General features: G+C 33.4%; 1 protein-coding gene across 11 annotated transcripts in view; it reads left to right on the top strand.

The window, feature by feature from the left end:
• Nucleotides 1-24139, top strand: part of COL11A1 (collagen type XI alpha 1 chain) — a 218987-nt gene that overhangs the window by 176348 nt on the left and 18500 nt on the right. For all 11 annotated transcript variants that reach the window (XM_043575696.1, XM_043575701.1, XM_043575700.1 and 8 more), the window contains 11 exons: nucleotides 1523-1576; nucleotides 3177-3230; nucleotides 4490-4543; nucleotides 9732-9785; nucleotides 10609-10716; nucleotides 11010-11063; nucleotides 11952-12005; nucleotides 13032-13085; nucleotides 19054-19107; nucleotides 19233-19340; nucleotides 19800-19853. In XM_043575696.1, the coding sequence (XP_043431631.1) occupies nucleotides 1523-1576; nucleotides 3177-3230; nucleotides 4490-4543; nucleotides 9732-9785; nucleotides 10609-10716; nucleotides 11010-11063; nucleotides 11952-12005; nucleotides 13032-13085; nucleotides 19054-19107; nucleotides 19233-19340; nucleotides 19800-19853 (702 nt within the window). The remainder of the gene's footprint in view (nucleotides 1-1522; nucleotides 1577-3176; nucleotides 3231-4489; nucleotides 4544-9731; nucleotides 9786-10608; nucleotides 10717-11009; nucleotides 11064-11951; nucleotides 12006-13031; nucleotides 13086-19053; nucleotides 19108-19232; nucleotides 19341-19799; nucleotides 19854-24139) is intronic.

Genomic DNA, 24139 nt, shown 5'->3' with positions numbered 1-24139 from the left:
AAATGTATTTATTACTGTGGGTCACGGTCAAATAATTTGCAGCCACTGCAGTGTAGTGCCAAGTTAATAAGTGACTAAAATACCAGCAGAGATTTAGAACTTTGTATTGTGCATTTTTATTTCTTACATAGATTATGTCTGAAATACTATTTTACAAGTATTAAAAATAAAGCATATATAGAGTGTGTAAGTTGTAAATAAATAATGGCAATAATACTAAAAACATTAAAAAATTAGAACAATCCATAATCCTACCATATTAAAAACTGTTGCCACTTTTACTATTTCTGTCCAATAATTATCATGCCTATTTTAAACACATATTTCACAGATAAATTTACACTATGTATATTTATTTATATTTGTGTTTTATTACTTATTATATATCATTCATATTTAGAGTATTAGTAACACATTAATAGCCTTATAATATCCCAATATCTTATATAACAAAACTTATTTAGCTATGTTTTCTATGATTAAACATTTAGAATAATTGAGAATCTTAATAGTCTTAGCTACTGTTACAATCAACACTTTATTACATGTAGCTTTTCCTGTTGATTTATTTTCTTAGAATTCATTCATTCATCATTCATTCAACATTTTCATGAACTCCTACTTTTGCCTGGTCCTCTGCTAATTGCTAGAGATAAAATATTGATAATTACTGCAAAGTAGCTTATAATTGTAAGTATATAAACAAGTGACATCATTGTGTTTTTAAGTATGCAATTCAAGTATGTGCAATATATGGTTGAGATATGAAACAGGAAATATGAACAGTTCTGCATGGAAGAACTGGTTAGGAAGACCAAGAGGAAATAAAATAATTTTCCCATAAAGACATAGGTGAAATTTGAGTGTAACCTGCCCTGTGAGTTTATTCAGTAACACAGAACCCTTCCTAAGGCAGTGACACTGCTATTGGATATCAAGGAAATGAATTTGAGAGAATAAAGGAAATGCAATACAGCAGGTTTTATGACCTGGTAGTTTTTTAGGACTAGAAGTGAAAGTAACAAGGTTAAAAATTCAGAAGATATTTATAATCCTGGAAATGTATTGGGAGTTTTATTTTCAAAAGAGTTTGTCACATTGGTACCCAACTATAAAACCTCACCTGGATAGGATGTTCTAAAATAATTTGGGACAAGATTTTTTCAGAAAATCTTTGCAATGGCAGCCTTGTATACATGTGTATATGTTCATAAAACATGGAGCAAATGATTAAGCATCCATAAATTCCCAGGTTAAATGATATATTCATTCTTGTAACTAAAATCAAACAGTATAATATTATAGAAAGCATGAATTTTATTTGTAAATGTACATATAAGATTTTATTATATGTAGTTAATACTTGCGTTTCAAGTATTTTGACACATGATAACTTCTAAATCTTAATTTCATGTTCTAATTTGACTTTATATCTAATTTTGGTTTTATATTAGAAATTGGCCAAAAGTTTCTTTTTAAATACATGAGTGACGTTTATTGTTTTTTTATTATATTTTCTTAGGGTCTGCCGGGCCCACCTGGTGAAAAAGGTGAAAATGGGGATGTTGGTCCCATGGTAAGTTTATATCTTATAGGATATTATGGATATTGTGAATTTTCACATTACTAATATCTTTAAGGGTTAGTAATCTGAACAAAATAGTCCTAAAACCCATGACTTTTCAGATTGATGCCTTCTCCTTTCCCTGCCCAATCTGTATCTGTGACCATTGAAGTTTCTTTCATCACATATCACTTTCTTTTCTCTTTCTCACTTTGGACTAATGTTTTATAAACATACAGCATTCAGTGGTTAATATATTGTTGCATATATATTTTTTCTAAGTGTATGGATTATTGAGGTGTATATAAACTGCCAAACTTCAGTTATTTATTAGTCTTTAGCTCCAGACTTTGAAGTGGACCAGGTAAAGAATAGATAATAGTCACCCTTCATTTGGATAAGTAGCAAATGTTAACATAGTATTAAATATGTGTACTTTTAATCAAATTCTTAATTTAATAAGGAATCCTATTTGAATTAGAATGCTATGACAAAATAATTTGCATTTATCGATTCTGGCTTTCTGCTCTAAGTATAAATCTAAGAGTTAACTGAAATTTTGAAATACATATATTTGTTTATTAAGCATTACCTTGGATAAGGAAACAATTAACCCAAGGTCATTGAAATCTATTATGAAATGTAATGAATGTATTTTTAATTGTTCCTTCCTTTCAATAAACATTGCCCCCAGTTCTTAGTTCCATCAGAATACGTATTTTGATATTTTTATACTTTCATTTTAGATGTTATTTTCTTCAAAAAAGAAATAATTCTTTTCATCACAATGAACTTAAAGACAGTGAACATAATAAACATTGCTGACTCACATAACTGACTAATACTCTTTAAGCAGCATCAGATACATAGAAAACTCCTTTCTAGGTATGACTGCTGTGGTTCCCTGAATCATTAATACATTTCTCTGTGACATATTAGTAAAAGCTAATAGTAAGAAAGTTTCCAACAATGACATTAAAATAAACTGTGACCTTTAGAAATAACACTAATGCCCTGGTATTCACTACAGACTAATTTAATCACAACCTTGAAGGTAAGGGGATCTGGCCATCAGTATTTTGTAAAAAGTAGTCCTGAGGTAATTTTAATGCACAGCCAGGGGAAAGAACATTTATCTTAGGAAGACAACTAAGTAGTTAATCTTATTTCACTTCTAACATATAGAACATGAGAGCTGACATAAAAAACACAAAATATACAAATAAAAAATACTTTTGTAGAATTAATAAATTTTAAATCTACTCAAGCACCATTTCTATTCCAAATTTATGCTCCTTTTTAAATCTAGCATTCTAGCATATTCTAGTATAACATATTTCTGTTCCATTATGAATTAATTGTACCAGATAGTAGCAATAGCCTAATTTTCAAATTTTTAACCATATCGCTTGCCTGCAGTCTGAATTTCCCCATAGCTATGTGTAGAGAATCATTTGCTAACATGATGTTGTATCCATCAAGAATGACTTATAACTCTGCTATAGTCCACTGATTATGATTTTGGAGCGTGAAACTTCTTGGTCACAAAATGAAAATATCAGAAATGCGTTTGGGTTTGACACTAATAAACCTTAATATTCATCTCTTACAGGGTCCACCTGGTCCTCCAGGCCCAAGAGGCCCTCAAGGTCCCAATGGAGCTGATGTAAGAACTGTGAAATATATGTTCACTATTTTGAACTTACATAATTGTCAGTATTATTTAATGGCGGATGGTATCTAAGACATAATGGAGATGATTGCACTATTGATAAATATTTAAGTGAACAAGAGCTCAAAAATAATCTACTCACTACATTTCATTTTACAGAAAAATAAACAGGCTTTGTAGGAAATTAGTCAAAACAAGTATAAAAGAATTTCCAAGTTCACATTCATTATAAAATATGTTAGAGAATTATGTGCATAATATGTGCACCTCTTACCATGTAAAATATTTTCTCTCAATTGTTTAAAGACAGTCTCCCCCCTGCTCTCTTGCTTGCTTCATAATTGAACCACTCTTCCAATATTACAGGATTTGAAATGCAATGCGATACTTATCTTATTGTTACCATTAAAAAATTTCTAGATTTTGAAAACTCTCTTCTGATTTCACCTTTTCACAATGAAAAAATCATTTATTCTTGTTTTTAGTTGCTCTTCTGTCATGCCTGGTTACAATTCGGGCAGGCCAGAACTGGATAAAATAGACAAAGAGCAGATGTACTAAAAGAGCTTTTGGGTTTTAATTCCCTTTAAGTAATATAAAGACTAAGAGATGATATAAAGGCTAAGAGATGGTTCAGATTGGTTTTTGCATGGATTGCATAATTCTTTTTTTTTTAAGTTTATTTATTTTGAGAGAGAGAGAGAGAGAACACGAGCAGAGGAGGGGCAGAGAGAGGGAGAAGAGGATCCCAAGCAGGCTCTATGCTTTCACACAGAGCCTGATGTGGGGCTCAATCTCACAAACCATGAAATCATGATCTGAGCTGAAATCAAGAGTCAGATGCTTAACTGAATGAGACACACAAGCACCCCTGGATTACATAATTTTGAACCAGAGTCATACTTAGATGCACTCCCCAAATCTACAAGCTATCCTCTAAATCTGACCTATTCAATGGGAAAAAGATTGAAATTATGATCTGAGTATCAGCCAGTATGACTAGAGTTGGAAACTCTTCTGTCATATATTCAAAATTCTGGTGAAATTAAAAACCCACATAATATAATTCAGTTATTTGCTATCTAGTAAATTTGGCAACTCAATAAAGAGCATCATTTTGTCCCATTGTTCAAATGTCTTAGAATAATCTTGCATATCCTTCTCCCTCTTTGAGAACTACTAGATATATATCTATGAATATGTTATTTTATTACAAGAATAAGGATAACTGTATTCCTTTTCCTCCACTGCAGGGACCACAAGGACCCCCAGGATCCATTGGTTCAGTTGGTGGTGTTGGAGAAAAGGTAAGAAATGTAGTGATAGACACTTTGAAACAGCAAGAATTAAGAACTTTGATGAAATTGGCTAATATTTTAAGCGCATCTAATAGTACTCTTTTTAAGTATTTTATACATAGTTATATGAATCACAGCCCATCCACTCTAGTAGTTAAATTATTCATATTATTAGTTAAATTCTTCATATAAATATTAGTTAAATATGATTTTGAGATATCATGATTTTTATTTCCAGATATTGTGTTGAGCAATATACATAGATTATTTCCTTTAATCTACACAATCACCTCTGATGATGGTATTATTATTATCCACATTTTTAAGCTGAGACAGTTGAAGTTTAGAGAATTTCAATAATTGCATCAAGGTTTTGTCCTTAGAAACTAAGCCAGGATTTACTCCTATGTATGTCTGACTAGACTAAATGTCTCTAAGTAGCACTTTCAAAAAGAAGAGATTGGTTGATGTGACTGACTTAAACGGGAAAAAAGAATCCTTTGAATCACAAAAGAATTAATCATTCATTTTGTAATGTTTGGAGTTATATTTTCATTACTAATAATATGACCTGCCTTTGGCACTTTTCAAAATACTTGACATGTGCCATAACATCTGGGCTCAGAATAACTTCGTTTTCTCCTGAAAATGATTTCACTTAAAACAACTTTCTTTTTATGAAAATGTCAAATGATTCTCTGATTTCTTATTTATGCACCCATGCTCATTTCTTAATACAATTTTTAAGAAAATTGACATTGGTATTTGCTTTATTTAAAAATATAAATTATTTGCCAGTTTTGAGGGATGAAAATTGCATTTCATACCATAAAATAGTATATGGTGAAAAAATGTATTTCCTGAATTTTATAGTCATTAAGTGATATCAGAAGTATAGACATATCCTAAAAATGATTCTGTTGTTTGGTCTTAAAGATTTTTGACTGAAATTACTTTATGTTAATTAAAAGATTTATCCCTCAGAAAAAATGCAATAAGATCAGAATGTGGTATTTTGATGTTTATATTTACTGAACACTCACATTCTACCATTTTGATTATAATTAATCCTATATTATCAACTATTCAAATACTTTCTTCATTACAAAATTAGAAGCATTTGAAAATTATCTAATTCTTACTGCATAAACAGTGTAGTTTTTTTACTGACCATTTATATTTTTAAATTTAATGTTTTGTGCTGAAAAAGTGTGAGTTGAGGTAAAATTTAAAGCACATTTTTCATTGAGTGCAGTTGTCATGGGAAGAATTAGCAGCAAAGGCAAGAGGCCTCTGAGGGTGAAACTGTCTGACACAGATGAAGACAGACTCACACCTTTCCCCTTTCTTCCCTTGGCTTTTATGTTTACTTATTTTTTGAGAGAGAGAGAGAGAGAGAGACAGAGCATGAGCAGGGGAGGGGCAGAGAGAGAGGGAGACACAGAATCTGAAGCAGAGTCCAGGCTCTGAGCTGTCAGCACAGAGCCCCATGCGGGGCTCAAACCCACGAACTGGGAGATCATGACGTGAGCTGAAGTCTGGCTCTCAACCGACTGAGCCACCCAGGCGCCCCTCTTCCCTTGGCTTTAATGTTGACTAGATAGTTGTAACAAGTATTTTCTCGTTTTAATTTTGTCCACATAGAAAATTCCGAAATAATTCTAAATAAATTAATTCTAAATTTAATAGCCTTTTCAGTTTATCTTACTGGTTTCCTCAAACTTGTGGGTACAGTAGGAACAGGTTTAAATACTTCAGTTACTTCTATGATTTTATCTCATGTTACTTTTGGTGACAAACATGGATGCCAAAAGTTTGGAGTTTGGCCAAGCTGTTTGTTTAAAAACTATCTGGTAACACTTGTCTATCTTGGAGTCTTAAGAGAATGATACAGTGAACCAAGATAGTGCTTTAACCTCTTATAATTAAAATGTACCTGATCTAACGTTGTTACACTAAAAAAGAGTTTTAATTTTTTTTCTATTAAAATTGTTTTTCTGTGGCATGATAGAAATAAAATTCTAATTATAATTTTTCTTCAGAATCTAGGGTAATATAGTTTGCTATAGATTACAGATTTCCGATATCAGCTTTGATTCTGGCTGTATGCCTCCCCATTTCTATTTTGGAAAATTTATTCCCAATCACTAATTCAATAAAAAAAGAGAGAAAAGAAAACTACTATCCTGAGTCATGCTCCAGTTTGCTTAAATATGTTTAATGTGTTTTCCATGTAATGTAATATTTGGTATAGATGGATTTGCACTTCAGTGATCTCCTCAAAACAAGGAAATATTACCTAACAAAGATATTACCTTAATATTTAATGTGTACTTTGTGACTAGATTATAATTTGTTGTTCCTTCTGAAGGGAATTTTAACCTGAATAAGTGTTTCAAAGGGGTAAAATGTTACATAAGTGATAATAAATTTATAATCTAGAACCTCCTTCATATGCATTGTTCTTCACAGGATATATATAATTGAATATCAATTATTATTTTTCAGAATAAATATGGTGTAGGTTTGTTGATGCCAGAAATGCAGATTCAATTTATATAATATGGTTTGTTGCAATATTTTATTTTGCTACCTGTAATTTTGTCCTATCCCCTTTCAAAAGATTTAATATGGTACATTTTAGATAATATTAATTTTATCTTAAGTACTGGCTATTTATATTATGCATACTGGCTCTAAAATACACAAAGGTGGTTTTCAAATGTATTTTGGGCAAATGAATATTGATGCATTATTCTCAAAGTGAAGAGACTTTGTAGTAAAAACTTGTCTTTAAATTTCGATCATTATTTTAAATCCATCTCTTTACCACCTAACATTTCCTTCAGTAAAATGGAAACAATCCTTACAGAATCTACTTTTGTTTGACTTTACACTGGACAAAGATTAAAGCGGAACAACAAAATATATGGAGTGTGACATGAAAAAGGTTCTTATTTCCCCTCTTGTTCCAACTTTTGTGATATCACCATGCATAAGAAGATGTTTTGTACCCTGTCAATAGATGACCTGCATTTTCCCCCAGCTTTACTGAGGTATAAATAACAAATAAGAATTGTACATATTCATAGTGTACAATTTGGTGTTTTGATATATGTGGACATTGTGAAATAATCCCCACACGCCAAGCTAATTAATATATTCATTACCTCACATAATTACCTTTTTTGAATGTGGCATGAGAACACTTAAGTGTATTCTCTTAACAAATGTCAAGCATACAATACAGTGTTGTTAATTATATTCACAATGCTGTGTATTAGATCTCCAGAACCCATTCATCTTGTGTATCTGAAAGTCTGTAACCTATGACCAACGTTTCCCCATCCACCCCACACCACAGCCTCTGGTGATGAGCATTCTACTCTCTGCTTGTATGAGTTTGGCTATTTTAAATTCCAGGTATAAGTGAGATCATGCAGTATATTGTGTATATTTAAAATTTAAAGCATTTAATATGGACATTTTATAGTTGATTTGAATGACAAACTGCTTAAGTTTTATTTCAGAGCTATGAATCATAGGTCGTAAAACTATTACTTATATATCATTCCATCCACCCAAGATAGATTATTTCACAATGTACACGTATATCAAAACACCAAATTGTACACTATGAATATATACAATTCTTATTTGTTATTTATATCTAAGTAAAGCTGGGGGAAAATACAGGTCATCTATTGACCAAATACAAACATCTTCTTATGCATGGTGATATCACCAAAGTTGGAACTAGAGGGGAAATAACTACATATTTTTAGTCACACTTTTTATATTTTGCTTATATTCGTTGCTTTTTAAATAATGTAAATGTAATATTTTTCTTGTAAGGTTTATCTAAAATAATAGGTATTTGCTACTCCTCTTGAGAGAGAAAATAATTTACACACACTGGTATTACTAATAAATTCCTAGAAAATACTTGATATTTCCATCATGATGCAAATAATTCAAGAAATTAAAATATGTGCATATTCTCAAAGAATAAGGAATTATGTACACCAAACAGTCTTTCCCCTGGAGTTATGTTTATATTTAATATAAGGCATTTCAAACCAAAATTAGGAGCAATGGGTTTATACCAGTATTACTGGAAAGAGCAGAGTTGAAAGTTAAAGGAAATTCAGACCTCACATTTTTTTTAATTTAAAACTATTTCCACTTCAAAATTTCTAGTTCCACTGATTTTGTGTAGGAATACAGCATTATTATAAAACATCATGTAAAAATAATGTAGAAACATTATTTCACTTGGAAGATTAATTGGATACAATAATTTTCTAGGTGTAGAAAATTAGTAATAGACTTTTATAACTAAAACATGCTAGTCTAGGAGGTTTATTTATTAGCCTGCTAAGCTAGGAAATAGCCATCCATACTTTTTTAAATGTTTGTTTACTTATTTTTGAGAAAAAGAGAGCAAGCAGGGGAGGAGCAGAGAGAGGGAGAGAGAGAATCCCAAGCAAGCTCTGTGTTGTCAGCACAGAGCCTGATGTGGTACTCAGTCCCATGACTGCGAGATCATAACCTGGGCCAAAATCAAGAGGCAGATGCTCAACGGACTGAGCCACCCAGGCACCTCTAGCCATCTATATTTATACAAGGAGATCATAAAAGTGAACAAATTTATAATATTTATAGCCTCAAGAGGAGTTTTAATTAGTATCTAAGTATCTTTGTGTATCTTATAAGTACAGTACTTTTCTATGACCTCAGATCTCTATTAAACATATTTTATAGAATATAGAATCAGTATACTACCAACTGATTTGCTTTTTTGTTATTGTAAAGATAAAGCAAATTAACATAGTAAAAATGAAAGTTATTTAATCAATAAACTAAATTATAATATGAATATTGATGCAGCACAAAAACACAATATAAAATTGGTTAGGAAACATGCAGATGTCTGTTTTGTGTGGTTTGGTGGTAACTTGGGTTAATGCTCTATTAACTACTTGCTGAGACACCCACTTCTGTCTCCTCACTTGAGAAATAAAAATACTGAGGTCAGTAATAAGAAAAGTTCCTTCTTAAAGTCTTCTACTGACTTTTAAACAATATACTGAATTAAGGTCTAGTCTAAAATGTCGTGGCCATCATTGAAAGCAGTTTTACAAGCATAAAAATATCATTTCTGTGTTTTGAAGCTCATTTCCTCTTTTCTTTATAGGGTGAGCCTGGAGAAGCAGGGAACCCAGGGCCCCCTGGGGAAGCAGGCACAGGCGTAAGTGCTGGCCTATTGTCAACATGGGATGGTAACAGTTTGGGAATTCCTTTTCGAGTATTTTATTTTATTTTATTTTTTAAATGCTTATTTATTTTTGAGGGAGAGAGAGAGTGGGGAGGGGCTGAGAGAGGGGGACAGAATTTCTGAAGCAGGCTCTCTGAGAGCCCAATGCAGATCTTGAACCCACAAACCGAAAGATCATGACCTGAGCCGAAGTCAGACACTTAACTGACTGAGTCACCCAGGCATCCCCCTTTTAGAGTATTTTAAACATGTGACTTAACTCCTACCTGTAACTCAGTTATTTACTTTTCTTTTCCAACCCATTACAAACAATCACAAATGCAGAGCCTATTTGTTTAATAATCTTGCATACCCGGTGCATATTTTGATTTACATAGAAATTGAAAGAAAATGACATTTGCATAAGTTAGAACATTAAAACTATAAGCTGTTTATACAATTTGGGGGAGGGGGCTGTCCACGAAGGACACAAACCCTGCTACATCAAACCCACATTTATGAATTGTAGTAGGATTGTATTAATTCTCATTTAGATTGGTTTAAACCTGGAGTGAATTTGACCCCTAGGAAACATTTTGGCAATGTCTGGAGACATTTTTGGTTCACACTAGGAGGAATGTCACACTTGATGTCACACACTGGCATCAAATTAGTAGAGACCAGGGATGCTGTTAAACATTTTGCAGTGCACAGGACAGCCCCCCAGCAGCAGAATTATCTGACCCAATAGGCTGAGACTAAGAAATCCTGATTTAAAGCTTCTAAGGTAATCATTCTTTTTCTTACTTTGTTGTAGGGCCCCAAAGGAGAAAGAGGAGAGAAAGGAGAAGCTGGTGCACCTGGTGCTGCTGGACCTCCTGGTGCTAAGGGACCACCAGGCGACGATGGCCCTAAGGGTAACCCGGTAAGTAAGCTTGGTCCCTTTCAGGTAGAGCCTATGTCAAAGCCACTTAGGAGTTTTTCATAGAAAGATTAGAAATCATGAAACTCTGGCCCATAGCTGGTGAAGCTGACTTTTCCTTATTTCATATATGCATAAGCATTCTCGATTAATTTCATTTTTTGAACATTTTCTAGTGGAAGAAGGGAAATCCTCTCATACGGTTTTACCATGACTTAGCTCTTAAACATCAGAATATTGTGACTTTATGAAAAATATTTTTATTTATCTTCTTTCTCTTAAAAACATCCCTCTAGGGTCCTGTTGGTTTTCCTGGAGATCCTGGTCCTCCTGGGGAACCTGGCCCTGCAGTAAGTATCATGGGAAAATAAAGGAATTATTTTGATGGGGAGGTTACCCGTGTCTTGGTTGTTAATAATTAAATTCTTGATTACTTAATTGGACCCCCCAAAAATAGAAAGGAAAAGAAAGTGTAAACTGCAGCTATAAAATCCATATAGTTGAAGACATTTAGACCTCTGTTGCATGATTATTTTCTTCATTTGGGTTAGTTTTCCAGACTTTGCTGCATCGTATGAACTGATTATCTGAGTAGCAACATTACTCTTATTTCAAAGTTGCAGCATCTTTGCTTTTATTTCTGTGTCTCCTCTGGTGCAAATACTGTCTCAGAAACTGCCGTATCTGTTCATGGTGAACAGATCCACTGGCCTTCTACACTAATTCCATCCTCTTCTTTTCTTGTATTAACAACACACTATTTTAAACTTGATGTGGTAGCAGTTTCACAAATCTTTGTCGAAAGAGTGAGGGAGGGGCGCCTGGGTGGCGCAGTCGGTTAAGCGTCCGACTTCAGCCAGGTCACGATCTCGCGGTCCAGGAGTTCGAGCCCCGCGTCGGGCTCTGGGCTGATGGCTCGGAGCCTGGAGCCTGTTTCCGATTCTGTGTCTCCCTCTCTCTCTGCCCCTCCCCCATTCATGCTCTGTCTCTCTCTGTCCCAAAAATAAATAAAAACGTTGAAAGAAAAAAAAATTAAAAAAAAAAAAGAAAAAAAAAAGAAAGAGTGAGGGATACCACAATCCTTAAAATACAATAGAAAGAATTTAGTAATACTTCTATTTGTCCCTTTAGTAATCATTTATCTCAGGGACTCAGATAGGATATCATACCCTTTTTTTCTAATAAAAGCAAATTCATAGTGAGAAATATCTGTGTTCACTTTCTATTGCCCATTATAGGGTCAAGATGGTGTTGGTGGTGACAAGGGTGAAGACGGAGATCCTGGTCAACCGGTAATTAAGCACACTGTTTTTATTTACTCTTTACACAGTCTCAAGACATTTTAAAGAAGTAATCAAACTTTCAAAAGCATAGCTAGGTGGGTACACATTTTTCTGAAAGAAATGTCAGTTATCATTGAATTTCAGTTCAAACTTACGTGGAGTTTCTTACTCGATGTGATTTAAGAAATATAAGCAACCTTCATAATAAAAAATGTAGTGGTGCCATACTAATGATTTTGTTGTATTATGTCAAATTCAGTATCTATCCATTTGTGTTAAATAAAAAGTTATTTTAAAAACACAAATAAGGCTTAAATGAAGACAGCCATGTTATCAGCCTATCATTAGCATGATTGCACTTCAATTTCTAACCTAAATGAACTCCGTATTGTATTGGACTATCACTATTATTTTGTTTTACTTTGAGAATGACTCAACAGGGGCTTTGGCCACATATGGGTATTTAGGGAAGAGGTAAAGGAAGGCACTAAATTAAATAGGAGCCAAAGACAAATCACACCCCTAACATAGTTTTGTCTCCAGAGCCATCCCCACTGGATATTTGTAGGCTTATTCTGTGTAGATAAGACTTGCAGATCATAGCCCAACATGCTGAGTACTCCTTGCCATAAGAATGCTGGTTTTGTACAAGAAGAAATTAAGAAGTAACAGTTTTATGGTTTCACAAATGCATGTGATATGAGAAGAGTTATTAATCATATGATTCAATTAATTAGTATGGCTACTGGCTGCTTGTCAGATATAAGTTAGCAGTTTTTAAAAAGAGCACAGTTTTAAGAAGAAAGAATTTGAGTCACTTTCTTCCAGCTATGAAAAAGTTTTCCATCTGAATTTACTAGCTCTAATTATAGATATCTAGAGGAAGTTTAGGAATCTGAAATACGGCTGAGATTATCCAGGAAAGATAGATGTGGGGAGATGAAGAAAGAAGTTTGGATTCAGTCCAGATTTAGAAAACAATGCTGTGGACCATAAAACAATGCCCAATTAAAAGCTATTTTTCACATTTTATAGGGTCCACCTGGCCCATCTGGTGAGGCTGGCCCACCAGGTCCTCCTGGAAAAAGAGTAAGTTTTTAAAATTTGTTATTTGAGGGGCACCTGGGTGGCTCAGTTGGTTAAGTATCCTACTCTTGATTTCGGATCAGGTCATGATCTCACATTTCATGAGATTGAGCCTGGCGTCTGACAGTGCAGAACCTGCTTGGTGTTGTCTTTCTCCCTCTCTCTTTCTGCCCTTGCCCACTCGCTCACACATGCACATGCATGTACTCTTTCTCTCTCTCACAATAGATAAATAAACATTTTTAAAAAATAAAATTCTTTATTTGAAACATCCACTCATCTACTATGTGTATAAACATAATATTCTTAAGCTGTAGACAGCATATTATAATGATGCTGAAAAAATATAAGTCTTAGAGAATAGGGTAATTTCTTACATTTGTCAAAATACTTATTTAAATGGAACACACTTTAGTGACAGATTTAATCAGTCACAATAGACAGTAGTTTCCCACTTCCCTGTGCTTAGGTCTCCCCTCTGTACAAATGCAGTCTGTTGTAAAAGACTGATGGAACCCTGAACTTCAACTACAGGGAGATGAGACGCCAAAGTCCATTGCTAGCTAAAAACATTGCAAAAATCTGAATGCAACTATCAATAGAAAGAGCCCAGGAATCAGCATGTAATGTTAGCTTGCTTGACACCATCAAACTTCTCTGATTTGGAACCATGGCAGGATTTTAACAAAACACTACAGCAAAATGTAAATAAATAGATCTTGTTCAAAATATTGGCTCCAAAAGCAAAAGAGACTCTTAAAAACTGAGAACAAATTGAGGGTTGATGGGTGGTGGGAGGGAGGGGAGGGTGGGTGATGGGTATTGAGGAGCGCACCTGTTGGGATGAGCACTGGGTGTTGTATGGAAACCAATTTGACAATAAATTTCATATATTGAAAAAAAAATATTGGCTCCAGTGGATGATAGGAGATTAACTTTTTCTTACTACTGTACTGTTTTCATAATGAAACCATTTCTGTTGACCTGCCTCTTACAATACTTACGTCATTATCCAGTGTTCTCCTATCCCTCCTTTAGTCTATTTTCTGACCTACCTGCAAACAAAATATGTGGTAAACATCAAAATGTATTTCTTAGGTTCATTCCCCTTTCAGTAATCCAAAGGCACAGAGCCATTGGAACTACTGTGGTTTTCTAATGGTAGTTTTGCTTTAGTGGGATTTTCACACTCCACATTCTCACAGAGTAGGAACAGAGTTTAATTTTCTCCTTCAGCAATATAAATTTGAGTCAATATTTATAAACATTTTCCTTTGCCAGAAATAAATTTATTTTATACTAAACATCTTCCTGAATACACTTGTTTCTTCATTGACCAAGTGCTTTTTAACCTTCCACCTTCCCTGTTCTTCTTATATTCTAACTATATTCTAAATAATATTCTTATTGCTTTTGTTTTGTTTTGTTGACAGCCCTGAAGCATGGTCTTGGTAGAAAAAAAAATGTCTCACACAGCAACCACTGGGCTGTTATTCTTAGAAAGTAATTACAAAGTGTAACATGATTTTTGAGATCTCCTTCCTATTTTTGCCTGCAGTCTGAATGCCATTAAAACTTTCTAGATGGATGAGTAAATGATACTAAACCTTCCTAATAGAATATTGACCAGAATGTTACGAGTGGCAGTGATACTGAGAAACAACATTCTAACAGTTATTGAACAAGTAGGAAAATTAAGTTGTCATTTGTAGTACATGTACATTCTGTCATGTATTTGTAATACTAGAGAATAAATGTACGTTTCCTTAAGGCACTAGAAGATTGTATGGTTTGTGTTGATAAAACATGGAATTTTGATACTCAAGTTATCATTATAGCTGTTTGAAACCAAGAGCTAGGTTCACGCTCTTTTATTGAAAAACCTCCTAGAGGTCACTAAAATAATTGAAACATGATAACTTGAAACTGCTCAAAATGCACCATTAAATGGAATTCTAAAGACTCCAGTATTAACAGAAATGCAGACAAAACTTTAACCTGTATATATATACCACATAATATATATATTCTTATTACATACATACATGTTGTTATATATGTGCATATATTCTCATTATATATTCTTTCCATCCTTATGCGTTTATGCATGAATGTGAATGGTCAAAAGATAAAGTGTTAAAAGGAAACATCCCTTCCACATTTAACCCACACTAAGATTCAGATCAGAGATTAGATTCCTAGGAAAGCCTTCCCTACTGTCAAACTACAACATTGTGCCTATTTTTATATACCTACCTCATCTCTGCACATTTTATAATGTACTATCTTTGTTAATTTTGGTGTCTATCTTCAGAAATGAAACTTCATAATGAAACTTCATGAACTCCTTAGGATTTCATGGTTTTTTGTTTCTTTTGTTTTTTGTCTTTTTTTTTTTTGGTGTTTTATCTTTTTGTATTCTCCGTGTACATTTCTGGAACACAAGGACAATTTAAATATTTTTTACATGAATGGAAGAAGAGATAAATTATAGAATAATATTGTAAAATGTGAATAGTGGGGAGAGGTTATGTTGTGTATTTTATAAGAAGTATATTTCTCATGGTGAAGAAAATCCTGTGTAACCATGGCTACTGGTGGAGAATTAACTGGGGCCTGTTTTACTGTATTATGTTTTAGGAAGCATTTTCTAATCAGAACACTCATGAAAGTACAGCAAGTAGTTCACTAGATTAAGTCCTTGCCCATCTGTTTATGCAGATATATGAGAAGTAAGACAAGAATTTGTCCATATGCACTATTAATTTTTTTCAAAGGAAACTTCATATTCCCCTAGAAAAAGTGTGTTTTCATCCCAGTTTTTCTTTAAAAAAAACAAAACAAAACAGAAAAAAACACTCTGTGCCATCTGGAAAAATTATAGAAGAAATAAATGAAAATGGGAAAAATGAGATAAAGAACAGAGAGAATCCACTTAATATGGATTTCCACCGTGACAGATATCAGACGTTCATTCAGAGAAGGAAGAAGTCCTTTTGGGATGGAGAAACTCTATTTGAATCAAAATTTTGTGGCTGTGTTGTAGTTTACTCATGTTTAAATTCTCTAGGCTCTTCAAACTCAGATTGTCTTTACTCCTTTGTGGTAAAAGCAGTATTTTTGTTACATTTTTAGACAGCTGATGACTAGCTTTTCTCCAAAGCTAGATATTTATAAGTCTTCTGTTCTTTATGTCCATGTGTGTCAGTGCAGTCCTTCGAAAAATTCCATACCCTTATGTCACGAGTTTAAGGGAAACTTCTATGAAGTTTCATAGAATAAGGAATAAGGAAAAGGACAGAATAAGGAAAAGCCCACTGTTCAGTTGAATCTCATAATTTCTATTTCCAAAATCACAGTCATTATGGTTGTTTTGGTTTGCATACGTTAATATCTTAAACATCACACCGAAATAACTTATGACATTTTAACATTAAATTATTTGAAGTTTATGCTTCTATACAGAAATCCTCTTGCATAAATAGCATGAAATTAAAAAGAAGCACTTAAGTTTTAAGCATATATTAATGTTAGCATAATGCTGCTGCCTCAAGAGACTGCTTCAAAATGTATACATTTCCTACCTTTTGGTTGAGGCACAATAGAGTTACCATGATGATATTGAGAAAATTATGCTATATTCGTCGGTTCTCTCAGAGATAAATGAGTTCACAGAATGCTCCGAGTTTGATGAAGTGCTTGATACTCCTTTTAAATGTGAATTTAAAAGACCGAATGAAAGACTAGCTTGTGCTCACCATTAGCATATTAATATGGCACCTGAAAGAGAGGAGTCTTCCTCCTGCAGCACCTTATTTTCACCAGTTAACACCATCTCCCCTACTCTCCCCAACCTCCAACCTCAATCTCAGTTGATGATTTTGAGTACAATTCATTACAAAATTGAAGTAACTGATGGAATACGAGAGAGAGAGAGTTTGGGGAAAAAGGAAATGCAGTTTCTTAGAGATCATGAAGTTTCTTTTTTAAACCTTCTGTGGTTATATTTGAACTTGAGCAGAAAATTTCAACATTAAATTGAATCTTAATGCTTGTTAAGTGATAAAAACTCAGTTAATGAGTGTAAATTAATGTTTTATAACAAAATTGTAAATCTTCTATGTCTTTGAATGAATTGAAAATGTATATTGGGGGGTCATTCTATAGGCCAAAAGCATTTGTATTGTGCTTCTATTAAGCTATCAAACCAAGTGCTCAGCTTCTGTTGATTTGAAATGTTACTAAAAATGACATGAGGATCCAATATAATAGAAACAAAATTTAGATGTGTCAATTATAATTGAAAAAATGATTTATTTGATACTTTCTTTGAATGTTATATCATGTAATATAAATGATTATAGATGATTTTTTTCTCATCATTTTGTTATAAGGTTTAGAAATGTCTTATATTTCACAGATGACTATATAAATGTAAGAAGGAAATATGAATATCAGGTATCAAAATCTGATTATATACTGCAGGATCATCTTATATATTATTTTTTAGCCAACTCAAAAATCTCCAATTAAAACAAGTTGTTGCAAACATAGAATTTATATTTTTCAGGTATTAAAAACAGCATGCATGGAAAAAATAATTTGTTGACATGGTGTCAACAAGTGTATTTGAGAGCTTATTTTGTTAGACCTGACTCTTAGGTTGCCAACATGGTGAAAAGTATAGGTAAAATACATTAATGGATAATAATAATTATACTATTTGCTAATGTTACCAATGATAGAACCAAAGCCAATGTTTGTTCAGTGTTTTCTATGTCCCAAACACTGTTATATGCCATTTACCTTTATCAATTCATTAAGTTGTTATGATGACTCTAGGAAATAGCTCCTATTCTTATCCACATTTTGCAGAGAAATAAACTGAGGCACTGACCTGGCGAATAACTTTCTAGAGATCACAAGGCTAATTGGTGCCTGGGATGAGGATTTGAAGTCAGGAAATCTGAGTCCAGGCTTTATGCCCTTAAGCCCCAGATTCCGTATCTGTGTTTGATACCACTACCCAAGAAAGCTTGAAAAATACTTTTACGTGTGTTATCTCATTTAAATTTAACAACAATTCTATTGCAAGAGAATTTTTATTGGTAATATTTTATGGATGAAGTTCAGGAATGCTAATAAATTGTTAAAAGTCACAAAGCTAATGAAAAAAGAACTAAAGAGAATTGGGTAGACAGATATATTACAAAGATACCTATATAGTCAAGGAGGAGTATTATGAATAGCTTCAAACAGATAAGTAACTAGCATCTCTCCATAGCAATCTGTGCAGCTATACAAAAGTCAGGCAAACACCAGAATATCCTCATAAGCTTTTGGATGACATATGGAGAGTGAAGATTTTTTTTTCTGCTCTTGCTCTAATATTAGGTTTTAAAAAGTGATAACTATTTTTATGCCACTTATTTATGTGAATTGCATAGTCCCAGAAAATGAAAATAAAATTTCTGCTGACAGTCAAGATTTTAAATGTGATGCTCTCAGTCGGACATGATCCTATAAGAATGTATACATAACATATGGATGTTCTATGATTAAGAAAGGAGCCTAAAAATAAAAAAAGGAGTCAATCTTAAAATACCTTTAAGGATGAAAGTGAAATCTGATACATGCATTCCTAATTATACAACATAATAAATGATACCTGAGTATTTAACACACTAAGGGTAACTAAGTCATCAGCTTTTCTTAAAGAAATTATCTTTACTGTTTCCTTACATTGATGTGTGATTATCTGTCAATGTGTGCTTCATTTATGTTTACTATTCTAACTGAAAGTTTTTATATAAAAGGGTTTTGATTTTTCTCATTGCATTTTAAACTAAATAGCTATACGCAGTCCCTATTAGAATCTGTTACAAATTAAACTGGAGTATTTGTGAATAAGTCCTCAGTTACATTATTCTTATATGCGATATATATTTTACATGTACTTTTATGTTTATAGGGCCCTCCTGGAGCAGCAGGTGCAGAGGGAAGACAAGGAGAAAAAGGCGCCAAGGTAAGATATACAAGTATTATGTTTGAAAGGCTTATACATTGAACAATACCCATTTCAGTACTTTTAATAGCATACAGGATGTCTTTTCTCATTATTAATGTGTTCAAACATTTTATTTCTAACAGGGAGAAGCAGGTGCTGAAGGCCCACCTGGAAAAACTGGCCCAGTTGGTCCTCAGGGACCTGCTGGAAAGCCTGGTCCAGAGGGTCTTCGGGGCATCCCTGGCCCTGTGGTAAGCACCTGTGCTAAAAGACGCCATTTTGAAAATAATGTTTCATTTCCAAAAAATTGTGAATGAAAATATTTATGACAGCATTATTTCATAAGTAATCGTGTGGATGTCTCATAGGAATTCAGTAAATGTCATGTAATCATTAAAGTCAGATATTCTTAAAATATTTAAAGATATCATTTATTTAGTAAGTTCATGGTGAATTCCAACATAGAAAGGCAGAAGAGAAAACCCAACCCTAAGAACTCAACAATATGAAGTTTTTATACATGTATCCATCTAGACATGCACACACAAAGTAAAAACACTCAAAATTGCTTATAACATTTGTAGATGTTCTCCATGGGATGGAATTCATAGATGATGTTTTCTTGCTTTCTTTTTGTGTTTCCAAAATTGAAATGAAGAAATATCTATGCTTTTGTTAATCAAAAAATCAATTGTGTTTATTTTCCATAGGGAGAGCAAGGTCTCCCTGGAGCTGCAGGTCAAGATGGGCCTCCTGGTCCTATGGTGAGTATGGTTTTTTCTGTTACTTCGAAAGGGAAAGCTCCAGAAGCAAAATTGTTTACAGGCTAGAATTTCCAAAATTGTGTCTTACAAAATAGTTTATATTTTGTACAATATTTCAGAAAGCATTTTACTTAGACCTAAAAAGAGGAAAGTAATCCTAAGGGATGGGTTATTTGGAAATTTTTCCCCTTGATCAGATCTTTCCTTTTTGTCCTTTGGAGAAAAAAAAAATATTTCCACTCTGAATAAAATGCCACTAATGGCCCAGCCAGTTCTTTTCCAAATGTGGACAGTTCCCCCAAATGCATGCAATTACACTTAGTTTCCTGGCACTTCATTTAAAAGAATGACATTGGCACAGGCACATAGTGATTCCTTCACCAAATAAATTGTTCTCTTCGTGAGTCACACAGGCTGAAAGATAAAACATTAACCTCCATTAGTGGAGAAAGGTATAATTATTACAACTGAAGCTGGGTTACAATCATCAACCCTGTGTTCAAACATGGCTTTATAAATCCAACAGAGCACTTTGTTGACCGGCATACTGTTCATAGTTGGGAGTTTATTATAGGTGCCAAGGCTATCCTCCCTACAAAATTTGGACAGAAGTGAGAATCCAAGTCTCGCCTTAAATCATTGTCTTCTGGGTGACAGATTCTGTTTTATGGTAGAGGTGTTTGAAATTCATTGTCCAAAAATAGTTATGCGTGAAGGGATTAATCAAAACAGCAAATAACACATACAGCATTATGTAGGTGTGATGCATGTTGGTTCAAATAGTCAAACACCTCCTTATGCCAATTTAAATTTTACAAAAATACCTCTTATCATGAATATATTAATTACCTGACAGATGCTCAGAGAGCCATCAAAACTGATATTCATAATCTTAATTATGAGGAGGAATGTGGGTCATTCCTTTTAGTAAAAATGCCACAATATATAACAAATACTTCATAACTGTTACAGAGGTTATTTTTTTAACTGTCATTGAAAGTTAAAGATCATTTATTTTAGTAAAGGGATAAACATTATCAAATTTTGAGTGACCTCAAGCCGGAGATTATCACATCTACAGGTGACCCCCTCAGCATAACAGGAGCCTGGCTGAAGCTGGGTGAGTTCCCGTCTACACCACTATTTAGGGAATTACTTAGATATGGTAAATTCCTAACTGCAGTCAGTGCCTGGAAAAAAAAAATGCACCTTAATGTAGACTTAAAATTTGCCAGAGATTTTTTTCTTGTTATTTCAGATTTTCCAGTAAGTATTCTGACCTTTATCCAGATGAAATAAAAAACATCATGCTGGAGATTTCCTTCAGATAATATTAAAATTAAAACCATCAGACATTCCACCTGATTCCAGCTTATAAAAGTTTATATTCCTGACTCTCCGATAGATGTGAGTTTACAGAGCAAGGGACTGAACAACTCAAACCCTTTTAAGCAGAGTGAAATGAAAGGCATCGGAATTTGGCAGTTTAGGTGACTTGCTTTTCTCTGGATGCTTGTTTTCTCAGAGAGTACTTATGTGAATATATTGCAGCTTTCTCATAGCATCAACCACTTTGACAATGACATCTAATTTTAATGAAAATGCTAGTCAGTCCTTGTGAAGTGAGGACTGTCAGAGAAACCATCTTCAAGATGCATTTTATGGCAATTTAATGAGCTTTTCAACTCAGCTATGAAAAACTTTAGTAGTCAATTTTTGATCATGGTTATTTGTTAAGGTCCTTGACCCTGAACCCAAACTCCCTGGTTTCACAAACAAATACTACCACTGACTTGCTTTAGGAAGGTTATTTTTTTTTTCAAAAAAATTTTGTAAAGTTTATTTATTTTTGAGAGAAAGAGACTGTGAGTGGGAGATGGGCAGAGAGAGAAGGAGACACAGAATCTGAAGCAGGCTCTAGGCTCTGAGCTGTCAGCACAGAGCCCAACACAGGGCTTGAACTCATGAGCAGTGAGATCATGACTTGAGCTGAAGTCAGATGCTTAACCTACTGAGCCACCCAGGTGCCCCAGGAAAGTTATTTATTTTTTTTAAGTATTAGGTTCCTCATCTGAAAAATTAGAGTATCAATAGCATCTATCTCATGGGATGTTATGAAGTTTAATTGAATTAAATGGGATTATTAATATATTTTTACCCCATGGGGGTCTTATGTTAATTAAATGAGTTATATGTAAAACACTTAGGCCATAATTGGCATTAGGAGCACCAAAGAATTATTAATTGAATGAAATAGTGTTTTGAAAAAGAAACAATTTCATATTCTTAGTGAAAAGTGACTAAATTTTTGGCACCTGATTGGCTCCGTCACTAGAGCATGCAACTGTTGATCTTGGGGTCCTGAGTTCGAGCCACACCCTGGGGGTAGAGATTACTTAAAAAAAAAACTAAATTTGACCTCATTCATGCATATATACCATCAATAAATTTTTTTGAAAGACACTGTTGAAGCAAATGAAAAGACCAACAAATAAATTATGCTGACTTACAGCAGTTAGAGTATAAAGTGGTAAGTACTATAATAGAATCAAGCAGAGAATGCTGCTAAATATATTCAGAGTAGAACTGTTAAAATGCCATCTCCTCTGGGGACCTTTCCCTCATAGGAAATATAGTAAGATTATTAAATAAGGACGAGAGGGGTTTAAATGTGTCTGGGAGGCTTAAAAATGTGGGAGGTAAAAACAAGAGACGTCTTAAAACCCATACAAATTGGCATTAGTCTCTGAAATTAATCCATGTGAAATTCATGTGAATATTTCCTCCATAATGTGTTTTCTCCTCATTATAATTATAAATATATTCACACCCACATCCACGTCTACACAAATTTCAGAAGTCTGTTATTGCATTTCTGCAGCTACCCTTTGGGTCTCTTTTCCTCTTCTAGAAGCTGCCTGAAACTTCCTGCTGTAGGGTCCACTAGTCAAACAAAACCACGACAATCCCCTTTCCCCAATTTTTAAATGCTACTTCGCTATTCTATTCAGTAAGTACAACTTGCTCTGCTTTTATCATTCAGGACAGGCAGCTACCCAGTTAGACAGTTGCACTCTATCTAACAGAGCAGTGTGGGTGCTGTTTTGTTTTCTCTGGCTTTTGTTTTATCAGAGTATTTATACACTTACTTATACACTTACTGTTACTTGCCAAGATATTTTATAGGTCTTTTATATACAATTTTATATCAACCTTTGGAGTGGAAATTCTTTGGGGCAGGAATGAAACATCTTCTAAAAGTTTTAAGATGATAATATGTTTGGTGTTTGCCCCCTCTGTGTAATTAGATATACTAGAGTTTAGATAAGGTACAGTATATATTTTTCACTTTCAAAGTTAGACATTTCTCAGGGTAAAAATTAAACTTCTATATATGCATGAATTTTATGTGCATATATAATTAGAATCACCATATGGAACTGAGAGGATAGACTAGTACATATGAGCGCTAACAGAAAGCTAAGGACAATGATGAGATTATATAAGAATTTTATTTGAGGGTTTTTTTAATTTGAATCAATGATTTTTTGAGTATGTAGTCAACAAAAACTAAATGGAACAAAACAGTGTTTTAAAGAGAACAGAAATTGTGGCTACGTTCTCTTCTCTGCATGTACAGTCAAAATTAACAGGATTTCATAATTTTAAACTAATTTTTATGTTTTGAAGGTCAGATTAGCATCTGTTTTAGTTTTGAGCTTTCACTTTATTTCATGTTCTTTTATTAGATGAACCTATTTGTTCCAAAATAGCTAAAAAAGAGATGAAAAATTACCACAGTATAATCATACGTTCCTTCTTTTCACATACTGATAAATATAAAATATCTGACAGCATTATTTCAAACCACAAATGCCTGAAAAAATGGTAGATGGCTTACTGAATTGCAGTTTGTTTGTTTTTTAATGCTACATCTAAACTATCTGTAAATAGGGTTGAGATGTGTAGTATTCCATAATGATTAAACAGGTTTAAACAGCAAAGCATTTGCTTTTTACCAAATTAAACATTCTTTCACAATATGACATTCTAAATAAAGTGCAAGATCTGCAGTTTCTTTCAACATCAATGCACTAGAGTTTTGAGATGCATATCAAAGCAAATATCCTGTAAAGCATATAATACTGCAGGGGAAAATGTTTGTATATTCTAGGCACTTAAGAATGTATCATCCCTGTTTTCCTTTTCACTTTATAACTTATGAATTATGTATTTCCCTAGGGTTTCTCAATTTACAATATCCTAAATAAGAAATAGAAAATATG

Source organism: Prionailurus bengalensis, chromosome C1 (assembly GCF_016509475.1).
Source record: "Prionailurus bengalensis isolate Pbe53 chromosome C1, Fcat_Pben_1.1_paternal_pri, whole genome shotgun sequence".
In the NCBI taxonomy this organism is placed as follows: Eukaryota; Metazoa; Chordata; class Mammalia; order Carnivora; family Felidae; genus Prionailurus; species Prionailurus bengalensis.
Note: the sequence above shows the minus strand (reverse complement) of the source record. Positions and strands in the feature narration are given on the sequence as shown.